Source organism: Entelurus aequoreus, linkage group LG20 (genome assembly GCF_033978785.1).
Source record: "Entelurus aequoreus isolate RoL-2023_Sb linkage group LG20, RoL_Eaeq_v1.1, whole genome shotgun sequence".
Classification (NCBI taxonomy): domain Eukaryota; kingdom Metazoa; phylum Chordata; class Actinopteri; order Syngnathiformes; family Syngnathidae; genus Entelurus; species Entelurus aequoreus.
The window spans coordinates 9,121,460-9,137,861 of NC_084750.1; the positions used below are offsets into that span (position 1 = coordinate 9,121,460).

Sequence of the window (16,402 nt, forward strand, 5' to 3'; positions counted from 1 at the left end):
AGTCTTTGCCATTAAGATGAGTGTGCCAGTCTTGTCTTTGAGTGTTTATACTGTAAGTATTGTACACACCACACAGCACCTGTTTGATTGTAATGTGCATCTTTGTTGTAGTTGTCATTACACATTTGGAGGTGTTGAAATTGCCGTGTCGAATCACCAATGCATGTGTATGGCATATTCAATGTAAATTAGTATCGAGCTAGTGTATTTTCAAAAGTGGAGCCTTATTTTTGAGGGCCTTCTTGTAAAATTGTAACAATCCTATTATTACAATTAATAATTGTAACATTACTTCAAGGTATGCATGCATACATATATATATATATATATATATATATATATATATATATATATATATATATATACTTGTGTTTTAAAGTGTACCTGCTAAAATGAGCGAAACAATAAACATTCTTACCTCTCCTTTATTTCCAGGAATCCCAGGTGGGCCCTAAAACACAAAAAGTAGAAGAAAGACTTTTAGAAAAAGTTATTGGTAAAGAAAGGCAACATGAGTTCAACATACTTGGTCTCCCTTGACTCCAGGATCTCCAGCAGCACCAGAATCTCCCTACTCATGAGACAACAAGTAAGTATTGTGTTGAGTCATTAAAAATATTGATCTGCAGCAGACTCACCAAGCTTCCTTTTGGTCCTGTTGGTCCCATTAGACCCTGAAAAGAATTGTTTTGTGACGTCTGCATGTTGACAAGGTGATGTTTATAGATGAACACACACCACTAACCTCATCACCTTTGTGTCCCGTGTGTCCCTTCATTCCTGGGGAACCACTGTCGCCTTTTTCTCCCTTTTGACCCTGTCAGGACCGTCAATAATATAATCACAGCTCTGCCACAAATATAGTGGGTCGGTTGTTGCCTCATCACCCACTTAAAGTGTGAGGAAGAAAGACCCTGATAAGTCCGAAAGAGATGATACAGTAGCATCTGCTCACAGATGCCCTCTGGTGGTTGTTTGAGCACATTGCGGCTAGCCTTGGCTAGTCCCACTCTTAATGCTTCAGACAGGAATGTGGCCCAGAACCACTGTAGAAATATCTCACCTCTATTCCTGGGGGACCGGCAGGACCCACTGGCCCTTGTTTCCCACTTTCACCCTAAAAATATAATGTGAATCAACAAAACATTTGAATTGTTCAAAATAATATTATATAAGACTAAACTATTGAATAGAAGGACTCTCCTATCCTTTCACCGTGTTTTAAAAACAAGTGAAATCCTATTGTATTTTATTGATTGTCTTTTGGTGCTCCTAGTTTTCGGTCACTGTTGTGAGTCTGTGTGAGTGACAAGAAGAAAAGCTCTGACTCGCAGAAAGCGGTCCTTGTGTTCTCACGTGTCACGGTTGTGTACACACCGCCATAAATTGTTTGTGTGGCACAAGAATACGTAGGCGAAAAATACAATGGCACACTTTGTAAAGGAAAGTGAAAGTTAGGGGATTCCAATTAGGAGTGGGAATAAAAATAGTTTTTTGAATGAAATGCAAAAGTTTGTAACGATTCTTAATCGATTAAAAAAAAATTGATATTTTTAAAATTATTAGTTTTGATCTGTCCTGTCCAGCCACTTTAAAAAATGTCTAGGTAGATTTTTTTTTAAACAAAACCAGTTTTCTTTAAAATAGTATGGACATAGAGCTGTTCATTTATTTTATGGCGGCATGAAGTGAATCATAGAACTGGCACCCAATGTTGTTAGAAAAGTATTGATTTTGAATTGAGAATCGATTCTGAATCGTTTTCTGCAAGAATCCAATTAAATGGTGTGGTGCGGAAAGATTCACAGCCCGAGTTCCAATACAACTGTTTTACTTTAATATTGGAGCCAATATTGGCACAATACAATATCGGCAAGAATCATACATACTTTAATTTTGTAGTGTGGAATGTTGATCAAGTGAAATGAGTCAGAGAACTATGAAACACACTGAGCTTATCACAGACTTGTGCTGTCTTTAAGTTGAAGTGTAGTGGTAATTAGTTTTTTTGGCAAGGCTGTGTGGGCACAATAGTTTGTGAAGTAAAGCTGATAAGTTGATGTTGTTACACCCCTGGTAAAACATGAAGTGAAATGTGCCCGAGTGCAGCTGGGATAGGCTCCAGTTCAAGCACTCAAACGCTGCGACAATCATTAAGATGGTTTCCATTTGAATGCTCCTACAACATCAACAGTGACCACTACCTGGGGGCGGCATGGTGTTGCAGGTTCGATCCCGCTTCCGCTATTCTAGTCCCTGCCGTTGTGTCCTTGGGCAAGATACTTGACCCACCTGCTCCCAGTGCCACCCACACTGCTTTAAATGTAACTTGGATCATTACTTTCACTATGTGAAGCGCCTTGAGTTACTAGAGAAAAGAGCCAGGTAAATATAATTCACTTCACTACCAGTAATGAGGTGTTCATTTATTTTATTCATTTAGGTGTAAGTTAGGACTCACACTAAAATGTGATTTTGTACGACCATCGTATGAAATGGAAGTGGTATGTTAGACTGAGGGGACGTCCTGTATAATCTCTAGACCCCAAACACATGAAATTTAAATAATACCTAAAAATATTTGGATCAATATGAGTTGGTACATACTGTTGAACCTTTATCTCCTGCTATTCCATCTTCTCCAGGTGTGCCAGCCTCCCCCTGTTTAAAACAGACTTCTAGTTGATGTTTATACATGAATAAACAAACTACCTTACAGTTTTGCCCGGAAACCCAATTGGTCCGACTGCTCCCTCAGCACCAATGTCACCCTAGATGATATAAATCAAATATATCATGAGTTTAAAGGATTATTTTGGTCATGCAGCTTTAGGAGAAAGATATTTTTCATTCAAATGATACCTTTTCACCAGGAGGGCCTACCACTCCCTGCTTGCCAGGAAGCCCCTGTAGCCAAAACACATACTTTATATATTTGGAAATATATATGCAAAGTCAACATTTTATGAAGCTGCTCTAATTCAATGCTGTTTCCTGGCATAAATAGTGTAAAAGTTTCATTTTCTGGCCATAAACATGAAGTTGACTTACAGGAATACCCACAATCCCCCGGACACCGACTGCTCCGACCGTACCAGACTCTCCCTGTTGAGTGATGCGGCAGAATGATCACTGTATTCTCAAGAGTCACTATATCACTTCATGTTTGGGTGACAAATAATGATTGACTAGTATAATAACTAGTAATATTACTTATTAGTATCACTACTAATACTAGTATAATAACTTGTATGATTGTGTGACCTTGGCACCATCCTCCCCAGGAATGCCATCCATGCCATCTTTGCCTGCGTCTCCCTGTCATCAAACACAAACACATCAAAGATGTTTTGGCAGAAAGTAGAAACCATCCAATACTTACAACTTCTCCCTTTTCTCCTTGAGGACCGGCTGCTCCTTGAGGCCCTATTGCTCCCTAGTGACCATCAATCAATCAATACTTCATACTTTATCATTGTTTGAAATGTGGAATACTCACTTCATCACCTTTTGGTCCCTCCAAACCTTGACGGCCGCGCAGTCCCTCCACACCCTGGTGACACATAGTCACTTGGAAACATTTCTATGGATCTTCTCATTCATTCAGGTTCTGGTACACTCAGGACCTTCAGTCCATCACGACTAAACTGTTTGGTTGTCTTGGAAGACATGGGCCTCTCATCTAATTCGGTTTCATCACTCGTGCGGAATCTATCGGACCAATCTAAGTCTAAGACGAGATGTGAACAATCTAAGTCTAAGACGAGATGTGAACAATCTAAGTCTAAGACGAGATGTGAACGATCTAAGACTTAGACGAGATGTGAACAATCTAAGTCTTAAGAGGAGATTTGAACAATCTAAGTCTAAGAAGAGATGTGAACAATCTAAGTCTAAGACGAGATGTGAACGATCTAAGTCTAAGACGAGATGTGAACGATCTAAGTCTAAGAGGAGATTTGAACAATCTAAGTCTAAGAAGAGATGTGAACAATCTAAGTCTAAGACGAGATGTGAACGATCTAAGTCTAAGACGAGATGTGAACGATCTAAGTCTAAGAGGAGATTTGAACAATCTAAGTCTAAGAAGAGATGTGAACAATCTAAGTCTAAGACGAGATGTGAACGATCTAAGTCTAAGACGAGATGTGAACGATCTAAGACTTAGACGAGATGTGAACAATCTAAGTCTAAGAGGAGATTTGAACAATCTAAGTCTAAGAAGAGATGTGAACAATCTAAGTCTAAGACGAGATGTGAACGATCTAAGTCTAAGACGAGATGTGAACGATCTAAGACTTAGACGAGATGTGAACAATCTAAGCCTAAGACGAGATGTGAACAATCTAAGTCTAAGAAGAGATGTGAACAATCTAAGTCTAAGACGAGATGTGAACGATCTAAGACTTAGACGAGATGTGAACAATCTAAGTCCAAGACGAGATGTGAACAATCTAAGTCTAAGACGAGATGTGAACAATCTAAGTCTAAGACGAGATGTGAACAATCTAAGTCTAAGACAAGATGTGAACAATCTAAGTCTACGAGGAGATTTGAACAATCTAAGTCTATGATCATGAACTGATGACATCTACTTGAATCAGAGGCCAAAGTCTAGTTGTGATGGACTGAAGGCCAGACATGATTTGTTTGCTCATAAAAAGCTGCTTACTGGAGCTCCAGGTGGGCCTGTGGGTCCTGGGTTGCCATTGAAACCAGGAGGACCCTAGGACACATGGAACACAAGCTTTAACTTTGTAAATGCAAGCAGGCTAGATAGGTACTTACTATGTCTCCTTTCTCTCCTGGTGTACCAGGAAATCCAATAGGCCCTCGTTGTCCCTGATAGACATATTTGGTAGTTATAGATCATATCTACATATTGTGAGGATAGCAAAATAGCCTACGTCGTCTCCCATGCGACCTGGCAGACCCTGAGGACCCTGAGGTCCACTCTCTCCCTGTGGAGAGGATTCAACAAGTCACATGATCACATTCCAAGTTAGTTTCACAACTTCATTTTTACCTTTTCTCCAGGTGTGCCGTCTTGACCATTGTCACCTGCCAAACCTATGTGTCCCTGAAACAACAATCCCATATTTAGTTCAGATTTTACACACCTTCCAGGATTTTGCCACCTCAAATGTCTCCAATTGCAGAAGCTTTTTCAGAAAATTGCAGCAAAAGTTTTGATGTTTTAAGACATTGAATCAACTTGAGATTTAATGAATTTGTCATCGTTTTAAGTGTTCCTTGTAACCTCAAAGTAGAAGATTTCAACAAAAATTGTAAAACAAATACTTTATTGATGTTTTACTCCTTTTATACAACAGCTCTAAAAGTAGACACTAGATGGCAGTACAAGCACATACTCAGACCTCATTGTCAAATCACTGGACTGATTTCATTCATTATAACTAATAATAGTAATAATTTTAATTGTAAAAAGAAACACCACCAAAGACTTCCTTATTGTCCGCACATTGCAGACATTCTTCGTGTATGTTTTACTCTTCCATCTTAAACACGTTAAGAGCATTTGTCAACTGTTGAGAGTGATCTATAGCGCTAATGTTTGTTGGTAAATGAGAGACTATCATCACACTTCAAACATCTCTTAACATGTAAATACTGCTTATTTGATAGGTCAGCATTGCAAATGAAAATATGTTCTTAATTGTCTTACCCTGGATTAATAAATGTTAAATAAATAAATACATGTCTACTAGGAAGTAAATGTTAATGTACTACATTACCCTGAAGGCTTAGTGGTGTAGACAGGAACAGGTCTAGGCTACGTGGGTACAATTGTTTGATCAGTAGTTGATAGATTGTTACACGTTGTTGTTCCTGCTTTGTTCACACAAGATACAAACATTAGTGTTGATTAGACAGTTGACGTGTGTGTTTAAAACACCGCTAAGAAAGAAATTAGATAAGTGAAAATTTGCAGTCATTGGTTGACTTTGCTTGAATAGCTAGGTTGCATATGAGGAATTGGCTTATAAAAATATCACTTTCATCACATTTTAATTTTCCTGAGGGAACTCTCCTGAAGGAATCAATTAAGTACTATCCATCCATCTATCCGTCTATCTATGTATCCATCTATCTATCCATCTATATTATGGAATACAATCGGACCATGCTCGTGTCTGCAGTGATCACTTTGTAAAATGTTTGTGTGAACATTTGATTTGTTTGAGAAACTTTCTATAGTGCAATGGAGTTCATTCTCTACTATATTAGTAGTGTTTGACAGCAGAACTAAACGTTTAGAAAGGACAACAGATGGCATTAGTTTGTGTTCTTTTGTGGTTGCTATGCCTAAATATAACTAGAAGACCTGCTTATGCAACTAAACTAACGTCATGTAATAAATATTGTGATTGTTGGTCCAATCCACAGTATTTCCGTTGTCCATTTTCATAACAGAAACTAAAAGCTTAGTTGTTGTGCAGGAGAGACAAGTGCTTTGTTCCACATTATAGCATATTTGGTGATATTTGTTAGCATCAAGAAAATATCCTTAATAATATTAATAAAGTAGATGAATACATCTCAACAGCATCTTGATATCGCTAACAAACATTGCTGAACAACAGGGACATCTATTGCTAAATAATGAGACAAAATATCAACTTCACACCATCAAAACAACTGCAGTCATGAATTATAGACAAGATTAATATTTGTAGCAGGAAATCAACTGCAAACAAAGGTTATGTCAATCAAATACGTAACTTAGCGATGGTTGAATGCTTCCACTTTGTCTTTCATGATTAATGTTTAATTTGTGGACCATTCAGATGTAAAGGCATGATGTGCCTCCAATTTTTTCTTCTCTAAATACATAGTGTCTAATGAAGTGAGGTCGTAGCGAGCAGTAACGTCTTGGTGATGATAAATGGTTTAAACCTTTAAAAAAAAAAAAAAGAACATTCTTAAGAGTGTAAAAATCCACTCCATCCCATTTGAAATATTGTTTTCATGATCGGTTATACATTTGCCTTTAAACCTTTCAAAATACTCCCAAATCTGCACTGATTCAGGTAAATAAACAGCAACCTCGTGGGACTCGAGGTCACGTGATTGCAACCCAGCTTTCGGTGCGGTCACAACATTGCCAATTCCTGGGGGGGGCCTGTATTTTATTGCTCAATCAGGAGCTCACCTTCATGCCTGGTAGTCCGGCAAGGCCTTGAGGTCCAGCAGGGCAGGCTGCAGGACACTAGAAGTATGTATTAAACATACATAGTGTAATAAATACAGCAGAGATCTCAGTCATGCATGCAGAACAACACTCACAGCTTCCCCACTCCCCTCACCAGCAGCACCAGGCGGCCCCTACAAACACAGGAGCTTTAGATGTTTTTGCTACGCAGATCCCACACCAGAAAGAGATTCAGATGGCAAAGAGAAGCCGGAAGCATCAGCAACCGAGGTTATAAGCTTCAATGAAGCAATCATTCCACAAGAAAAGGCCCTTTGTGTATTGACCCGAATATAAGACAACTCATCTTTTTTTTAAATATCACTTCAATAACAGCTGCCAGGAGTTGTTTGGTGACACTTATTGTTAAACAAGTCAGTTCACTGCAGGTCATGATGTGAGAGTGATAGCAAGAAAAGCTCAGACTCACTCAAGGCAGAAGTGCTGGTTTGCATGTTTTCATCACCGGACTATAAAAGGTAACAATAGCGTCTTATATTTGGGTCAGTACGGTACTACTTACAGCTGAACACTCCCTAAAAGGTCTGATCTGGATCTTCTTACCAATGGACCCGGAGGACCAGGAGGCCCAGGAGGTCCTGGGTTTCCATTCTCTCCTCTGGGTCCAGGTGAGCCCTGCAAATGCCAGACAAGTTTGAGCCGCACAGTAACTCAGGATACAATACTTCCGTGATATTGATAGTGTGACGATACAGGGACTGATAATGAATATATTTCTGAAGTATCACAGCGTCAAGCATATCTATGACTAGTATCTAAAATGGTGATTTTTCATTTCAAATCTCACCTCAGGTCCGATGTTTCCTTCATCTCCTGGGATCCCTGGTTTCCCTGGTGGTCCCTGTAGGAAAGAGACGCAGTGTCAGCCCCAGACGGTGTTAAGAAGCTCCAACAGTGCAGTGGGGACACGTACAGCAGGTCCTTCACTCGCTGGGCCCTGTCAAGACACAACATTAAAGACCTTTGAGTCACTCCACTTCTCGTGCTGCTCTCAAAGAAAGTTGTCCACTCACTTGAGGACCCGCAGGCCCAGGAAAACCAGGAAGTCCCTAAGAGAATAAGGCAGACAGGTTAGTGCCTACAACACGACTTTGTCAATAATCCAAGTGTCTTACTCTCTCGCCCACTGCTCCTCTTGGACCCATGGGACCAGGAGAACCCTGCAGACCACAAAGACTGGTGAAGTCCACATGGTGCATTAGATGGTCATAAAGAGCAGATTGTAATAAAGGCTGTTGCTTACAGCAGATCCTGGAAGACCTGGTAGACCTCGATGCCCAGGAAGTCCAATTTCCCCCTGCTCGCCTTTGCTGCCCTGACAAGCAGATAACAGATTTATCTTCCTGGCAAAGGTAGAGACAGCCAACATCAATCTTTTCCAATTCTCTGCTGCTTGAAGGCTAGAGATATGACTAGTTACTATTGCAGGCTCTTTAAAGCAATTGTTCTTTGGAGACACCTTTGGTTTGAGGGCTCCAACTTCCTCATTATTCTCATTTTGTATCAAATGTCAATGCAAGGCTCTGCCATGTTTAAAGTAGGAGTGTGAATCTTAACCATTTCATCCAATCCTGATTCCTGGGGTGATGATTCAATTCAGAATTGATTCTTGATTCAACAAGAATTTCTATTCAAACCAGTTTTCACCATGTATTATTTGGTATAATAATTGTAATGAAACTTTTTCAAAACAAGTTCCAGGTTAGAAGAGCTCTGCCTGGTTGAATGGAGATGGCAAAAAAATTATTTTTAAAAACAGATTTTTATCAAAATTTAAATTTTAATCGCTTTTGGAAAATTATGAATTGATTAATTTATAGTAATAATAATAATAATGGATTAGATTTTATATCACGCTTTTCTATTGCTAAATACTCAAAGCGCTCACAGAGAAGTGGGAACCCACAATTCATTCACACCTGGTGGTGGTAAGCTACATTTGTAGCCACAGCTGCCCTGGGGTAGACTGACAGAAGCGTGGCTGCAATTTGCGCCTACGGCCCCTCCGACCACCACCTATCATTCATTCACCAGTGTGAGCGGCACCGGGGGCAAGGGTGAAGTGTCCTGCCCAAGGACACAACGGCAGCGATTTGGATGTCCAGAGGCGGGGAGCGAACCTGCAACCCTCAGGTTTCTGGCACGGCTGCTCTACCCACTACGCCATACCGCCCCAGTATAGTACCACAACAATAGATAGAAGGGATGCTAGAAAAAACATTGTTTCATATACGAATCACGATTATTCATCCCGATTCCAAAATCAATTCATAAATGACAAAAATCTATTTAAAAATATATATATATACATATCTAAATATATATATATTTTTTTTATTAGGCCATCTCCACGCAACCAGAAGGAGCTTTTCTAACCTGTAACCTGTTTTGAGAGTTTCATTATAATTATTATACAAAACAATACATTTCAAGAATCGATTCTGAATGAAATCATCCCCAGGAATTAGAATCGCATCAAATGATTAAATGTCGGAAGATTCACACCCCTATTAGTTAGTATAGCAATACTGTACATTTAGGGCCAAATAAGTACTCAATAGTGTACTGTTAGTGAGCATGTTGTGGTGATCTACTAAGACATATATTCTTACATCATGTATACTGTATATTACATGTTATTATGCATGTTACTACATGACATACTTTATATACTTGCATCATGTATATGTTACATGTTATTATGAATGTTACTGCATTACATATATACTTACATCATGTATATATTACATGTTATTATGAATGTTACTACATGACATATATACTTACATCATGTATATATTACATGTTAGTATGAATGTTACTACATGACATATATACTTACATCATGTATATATTACATGTTATTATGAATGTTACTACATGACATACTGTATATACTTACATCATGTATATATTACATGTTATTATGAATGTTACTACATGACATATATACTTGCATCATGTATATATTACATGTTAGTATGAATGTTACTACATGACATATATACTTACATCATGTATATATTACATGTTATTATGAATGTTACTACATGACATACATACTTACATCATGTATATATTACATGTTATTATGAATGTTACTACATGACATATATACTTACATCATGTATATATTACATGTTATTATGAATGTTACTACATGACATACTGTATATACTTACATCATGTATATATTACATGTTATTATGAATGTTACTACATGACATATATACTTACAGCGTGTATATAAAACCTTAATGGAGGTGTTTGGAGGTTTTTAGAGCGCTTTATAGGCGGAATAGAGCAAGTCTCATTGACTCCATTGTTAGCTGACTTTTGATCGCATTTATTTAATATTTAGAATGTATAAAAAAATATTTGCTCGTCTTACCATAAGGATTGTGAATGATAGGCAAAAAAGAGCAGTTCCTTTTAAGTCATTCACCAGCACAAAGGCGGAATTGCTGGACAGGTGTGTCTAATTTGTTTTATTTCTGAGAGAAAAGATTGCAGACACCAGCATGGAAGATTCTCTCCATTGTATGTCTTATTGCAAAGATCTCCTCCTTGTCGTTTATGCAGAACTTCGCACATTTCAGACGTGCTAAATATAGACGCAAAACACTTTCAGGTGTGAATAATCACAATGTGAGCGCTAAACGATTAAATGTGCATTTCATTAGTGCAAACCTTTAGTGGATCAAACAAGCTAATTCAAGATCCTTTCTAGTGGAACCCACTTATGTTGCCATCATGCCTATGTCCAACACCCTGTAAGTCCTTCCTGGTCCACGCTGTTATTAGAATTACTCAAAGGTGAAGTCCACGCTTCTCTGGCCAATTGAAAAGTGTGTCCATATATTCAGGTGAAACTCCAAAAAATTTGATGTTGTGCAAAATGTGTCTATTCCAGCATACAAGTGAAAGTAATATATGAAATAACATGCAAGTCACCATATCACAAGACTTCTTCTGATATCGTTTTGATGATTATTGCTTACAGCTTATGAAAATCTCAGAACATTTCAAAAACTGTAAACCATGATTATCAAAATATTAAAAACTTGACATATCTCACTTTGCAATTCATTATCTCAGTGGCCTAGTGGTTAGAGTGTCGCCCTGAGATGGGTAGGTCGTGAGTTCAAACCCCGGCCGAGTCATACCAAAGACTATGAAAATGGGAGCCATTACCTCCCTGCTTGGCACTCAGCATCAAGGCTTGGAATTGGGGGTTAAATCACCAAAATGATTCCCGGGCACGTCCACCGCTGCTGCTCACTGCTCCTCTCACCTCCCAGGGGGTGATCAAGGGTGATGGCTCAAATGCAGAGAATAATTTCATCACAGCTAGTGTGTTTGTGTGACTATCATTGGTACTTTAACTTAACTTAATTATTTATATCAACTATTAGCTTCACATTTGAAGTTGAATTGCTGACATGAATGAACTTTTGCACAATGATATAATGATTAAATCTGCATTCTTCTCCTTTTGGTTTCCACAGCCTCCTCCCCCTGCCTACTATGTTCTAATTGGACCAGGGTCAGGGTCAGGGTCAAGTTCCCTGAATCGGTGCTGCAGTTCCCCCAGCAGGCATTGTGGTGAGTTTCATGGACTATTACTGCAATATATCATAGTCAGAGCCCGCCATCACCACACTTGACGCTGGCATGGTTGAACAACTGATGCACCGCTTAGCCTTCTGAGGGGGACTATTCTGATCCCACGTCAAACGACCAAGGTTTAGGGCTGAGAGGTGGAAGGACGTGCCTATTTTTGTGTTTACTTATTTCATACTTACAGAAGTACCTGGGGTGCCAGGAGACCCGGGAAGACCCTACAGAGGAAATACAACAGTCAATGGAAATGAATAAGACTTGAAATATAGGTTAGTTTTATAGGGGTTCTAAACCGTTTTGGCCTCAGGGCCCAATTTATCCACTACAGACAGCCGTGCCCGGAGCCCTCTCAACACTGACTTACTCTTGATTTTAATCATAGTCAATAATTAAACCTACTTACAACCTCATTAAATGATATGTAAACACGTGTTCATCACAAAGATTAATGTCAGGCTGATTACAGAAGCTAATATACTGGAAAATAAGGGACTTGTAAAAATAATAGAAATCTACATACAATTTTGCAGTGCTATAGTAAATTCTGAGGAAATGAAATTAATGATGTTTAACTATAACAATTGTTTCTTAAAGACCTACTGAAAGCCACTACTAGCGACCACGCAGTCTGATAGTTTATATATCAATGATGAAATCTTAACATTGCAACACATGCCAATACGGCCGGGTTAACTTATAAAGTGACATTTTAAAATTCCCGCCACACTTCCGGTTGAAAAACTCCTTTGGATATGATTTATGCGCGTGATGTCACAAAATCCACGGAAGTGGTTGGACCCCATCTGACCCGATACAAAAACCTCTTGTTTTCTTCGACAAAATTCCACAGTATTCTGGACATCTGTGTTGGTGAATGTTTTGCAATTTGTTTAATGAACAATGGAGGCTGCAAAGAAGAACGTTGTAGGTGGGATCGATCGGTGTATTAGCGCTTAAGTACAATACTTACAGCAACACAACAAGGACTACTTACTACGCCTAGCCGATGCTTGCCGCCAAACCCACGGATGAAGTCCTTCGTCGCGCCGTTGATCGCTGGAACGCAGGTGAGCACGGCTGTTGATGGGAAGATGAGGGCTGGCTGGCGTAGGTGGAGCGCTAATGTTTTTATCATAGTTCTGTGAGGTCCGGTTGCTAAGTTGCTAAATTAGCCTTAGCGTCGTTAGCAACAGCATTGTTAAGCCTTACCAGGCTGAGAATTTTTAGCCGTGTAGTTACATGTACATGGTTTAATAGTATTGTTGATCTTCTGTCTATCCTTCCAGTCAGGGATTTATTTGTTTTGTTTCTATCTTCATTTGAGAACGATGCTATCACGTTAGCTCAGTAGCTAAGTGTGTCACCGATGTATTGTCGTGGAGATAAAAGTCACTTTAAATGTCCATTTCGCGTGCTCGACTCTCATTTTCAAGAGGATATAGTATCCCAGGTGGTTTAAAATACAAATCCGTGATCCACAATAGAAAAAGGAGAGAGTGTGGAATCCAATGAGCCAGCTTGTACCTAAGTTACGGTCAGAGCGAAAAAAGATACGTCCATCACTGCCTCTCTAGTTATTCACTGTAACGTTCCTCATCTACGAATCTTTCATCCTCGCTCAAATTAATGGGGTAATCGTCGCTTTGTCGCTCCGAATCTCTCGCTCCATTGTAAACAACGGGGAATTGTGAGGAATACTAGCTCCTGTGACGTCACGCTACTTCCGCTACAGGCAAGGCTTTTTTTATCAGCGAGCAAAAGTTGCGAACTTTATCGTCGATGTTCTCTACTAAATCCTTTCAGCAAAAATATGGCAATATCGCGAAATGATCAAGTATGACACATAGAATGGATCTGCTATTCCCGTTTAAATTTTAAAAAATTCATTTCAGTAGGCCTTTAAATAAACAGAGCCCACTCAAATTTGAACACTGAATTAGTAATCTTACCCTTGATTTTAATCGTATTCAATAATTATATGTAACCTACTTACAGTTTAACAGGTTAAACTTTGTCAAATGACATGAGAGCATGTGATTATTATTATTTCTTTAACAAATAAACCTTAGACTTAGGTCAGGCTGGGAAGAAAAATAAATACTAACCAAATATACTGCATGAGAAGAGACTCAAATAACTGACAAAAAATAGATTTATACACAATTCTAAGTGCCAAAATAAATATTATCAATACAGATGTTTCTTAACTAAACTGTCAATAGAATACAAGTGTAAATGAAAATACAGCTTCACCACTTTAGTCATAATTTTTGCACTTAAGAACCTTTTCTGTGACTTTAGCTCCAGACTTCTTCTGTGTGTTTGATATTGTCATTACTGCCACAAGTGGTGGAAAAGGGTATTACAACTGGGTCATACACACCACAGCTGTAAAATCACATAGTTTTTTTGGCGGCCCTCCAGGTGGTTAATAAACACGCTTACATCTCTGCCATCGCTGCCGTTTTCTCCTGCGAAGCCCCGAGGACCCTCAGGGCCGGGGGCTCCAGGGGGACCTTGGACTGATTTGTCAGGCTGCGAAAGAAAGGGACAGTCAGTAGTGGAAATAAGTTCATTTCCATGTGACACAATATAGTACATTTATTGTCAAAGCAAAGCCACCACACCTGAATTAGATATCGAATTAAGCAAATGAGGCAACAAAGCAATTCAAGCGGATTGTTAGCTTAAAAAAAAAAAGAGTAGGTAAAGAGATAAATACCTCAGCATTGGCATACATCTGAAGGAGTCAGAGAAATGAGAACACAATGTTAGCGTTAGTGAAAGTAGTCACCACAAGCACACCTGCTGAGAGAGTTGGCCTCATGCTGTGCCTTCAACACCACTCCCATGCTAACAGCCCCCTCCCATGCTAACAGCCCACTCCCATGCTAATAGCCCACTCCCATGCTAACAGCCCCCTCCCATGCTAACAGCCCACTCCCATGCTAACACCCACTCCCATGCTAACAGCCCACTCCCATGCTAACAGCCCACTCCCATGCTAACTCTCCCAGTCTTAGCATGTTAGCCTGCAGCATCCAGCAAGTCCACCCCGGTCAACCACTGGTCTTGTTTGCTCCTAACATGCACGCTAGGATGGAAAGTGAAGTGCAATATTTGTCAAACATGGCAGGCATGCTGTTCAAAAACTTGTTGTAAAAATAGCTTTTTATTACTAAAAAAATCCATCATGGAAAATTAAGGCTTTTACCATAAGCTTACAATATGTCACTGTTATACTCTATTGCTAACTTTTCACAACTTTCTCACCTTTGAAACCATATCAGCTAGAATACATCATATACATCATTGTATTATTTAGTAGTGTGGAATGTGAAAAAAGGTTTGATCAAATGAAATGAGTCAAACAGAGAACAATGGCAGGTATGAAAAACACTTACCTATTTATTATTAACCATCTGTAATGGAGTTATGCTGTCTTTAAGTTGAAGTGGAGTGGTCAGTAATTGTTTTTCCACAATAATTCATGAAGTCCAAACATGAAGTTAAGTGTAGCCACTGTGTTCACAGAAGCCGAGCAAATTGAAGTAAGAGTGGATCAACACTTGGCAAATGTTAAAGTTGATTTTATCAAGAACCTGATGAGATGTTAGCCACATTTGTTAAGCCATTTGCACATAAAGTACCGTACATTCCACAATATAAGTCACTACTTTTTTCCCCACACCAAAAACTATAAAAATGGGAGCCATTACCTCCCTGCTTGGCACTCAGTGTCAAGGGTTGGAATTGGGGGTTAAATCACCAAAATGATTCCCGGGCGCTGCCACCGCTGCTGCTCACTGCTCCCCTCACCTCCCAGGGGGTGATCAAGGGTGATGGGTCAAATGCAGAGAATAATTTCGCCACACCTTGTGTGTGTGACAATCATTGGTACTTTAACTTTAACTTTAAGTAGCTGCTGGCTGCAGTGGCTGCTGGTTGTAGCGGCTGCTGGTTGTAGTGGCTGCTGGTTGTTGTGGCTGCTGGTTGTAGTGGCTGCTGGTTGTTGTGGCTGCAGTGGCTGCTGGTTGTTGTGGCTGCTGGTTGTAGTGGCTGCTGGTTGTTGTGGCTGCTGGTTGTAGTGGCTGCTGGTTGTAGTGGCTGCAGTGGCTGCTGGTTGTAGCAACTGCTGGTTGTAGGGGCTGCTGGTTGTAGCAGCTGCTGGTTGTAGCAACTGCTGGTTGTAGTGGCTGCTGGTTGTAGCAACTGCTGGTTGTAGCAACTGCTGGTTGTAGTGGCTGCTGGTTGTTGTGGCTGCTGGTTGTAGTGGCTGCTGGTTGTAGTGGCTGCTGGCCGCAGTGGCTGATGGTTGTAGCAACTGCTGGTTGTAGCAACTGCTGGTTGTAGCGGCTGCTGGTTGTAGCAACTGTTGGTTGTAGCGGCTGCTGGTTGTAGCAACTGCTGGTTGTAGCAACTGCTGGTTGTAGCAACTGCTGGTTGTAGCGGCTGCTGGTTGTAGCAACTGCTGGTTGTAGCAACTGCTGGTTGTAGCGGCTGCTGGTTGTAGCAACTGCTGGTTGTAGCGGCTGCTGGTTGTTG

The 16,402-nt window shown here is 39.8% G+C and overlaps 1 protein-coding gene across 1 annotated transcript in view; it reads right to left on the minus strand.

The window, feature by feature from the left end:
* Positions 1-16,402, minus strand: part of LOC133636388 (collagen alpha-1(IX) chain-like) — a 71,156-nt gene that overhangs the window by 5,971 nt on the left and 48,783 nt on the right. Inside the window, exons 8-33 of the mRNA XM_062030381.1 lie at positions 14,580-14,597; positions 14,303-14,392; positions 12,040-12,075; positions 8,478-8,549; positions 8,350-8,394; positions 8,248-8,283; positions 8,148-8,171; positions 8,022-8,075; positions 7,778-7,849; positions 7,175-7,231; positions 5,027-5,080; positions 4,908-4,961; positions 4,789-4,842; positions 4,673-4,726; positions 3,500-3,553; positions 3,383-3,436; positions 3,265-3,318; positions 3,052-3,105; positions 2,863-2,907; positions 2,718-2,771; positions 2,608-2,661; positions 1,064-1,117; positions 746-817; positions 639-674; positions 527-571; positions 419-451 (exon numbers count right to left, since the gene is read on the minus strand). Of these exons, the coding sequence (XP_061886365.1) occupies positions 419-451; positions 527-571; positions 639-674; positions 746-817; positions 1,064-1,117; positions 2,608-2,661; positions 2,718-2,771; positions 2,863-2,907; positions 3,052-3,105; positions 3,265-3,318; positions 3,383-3,436; positions 3,500-3,553; positions 4,673-4,726; positions 4,789-4,842; positions 4,908-4,961; positions 5,027-5,080; positions 7,175-7,231; positions 7,778-7,849; positions 8,022-8,075; positions 8,148-8,171; positions 8,248-8,283; positions 8,350-8,394; positions 8,478-8,549; positions 12,040-12,075; positions 14,303-14,392; positions 14,580-14,597 (1,329 nt within the window). The remainder of the gene's footprint in view (positions 1-418; positions 452-526; positions 572-638; positions 675-745; positions 818-1,063; positions 1,118-2,607; positions 2,662-2,717; positions 2,772-2,862; positions 2,908-3,051; positions 3,106-3,264; positions 3,319-3,382; positions 3,437-3,499; positions 3,554-4,672; positions 4,727-4,788; positions 4,843-4,907; positions 4,962-5,026; positions 5,081-7,174; positions 7,232-7,777; positions 7,850-8,021; positions 8,076-8,147; positions 8,172-8,247; positions 8,284-8,349; positions 8,395-8,477; positions 8,550-12,039; positions 12,076-14,302; positions 14,393-14,579; positions 14,598-16,402) is intronic.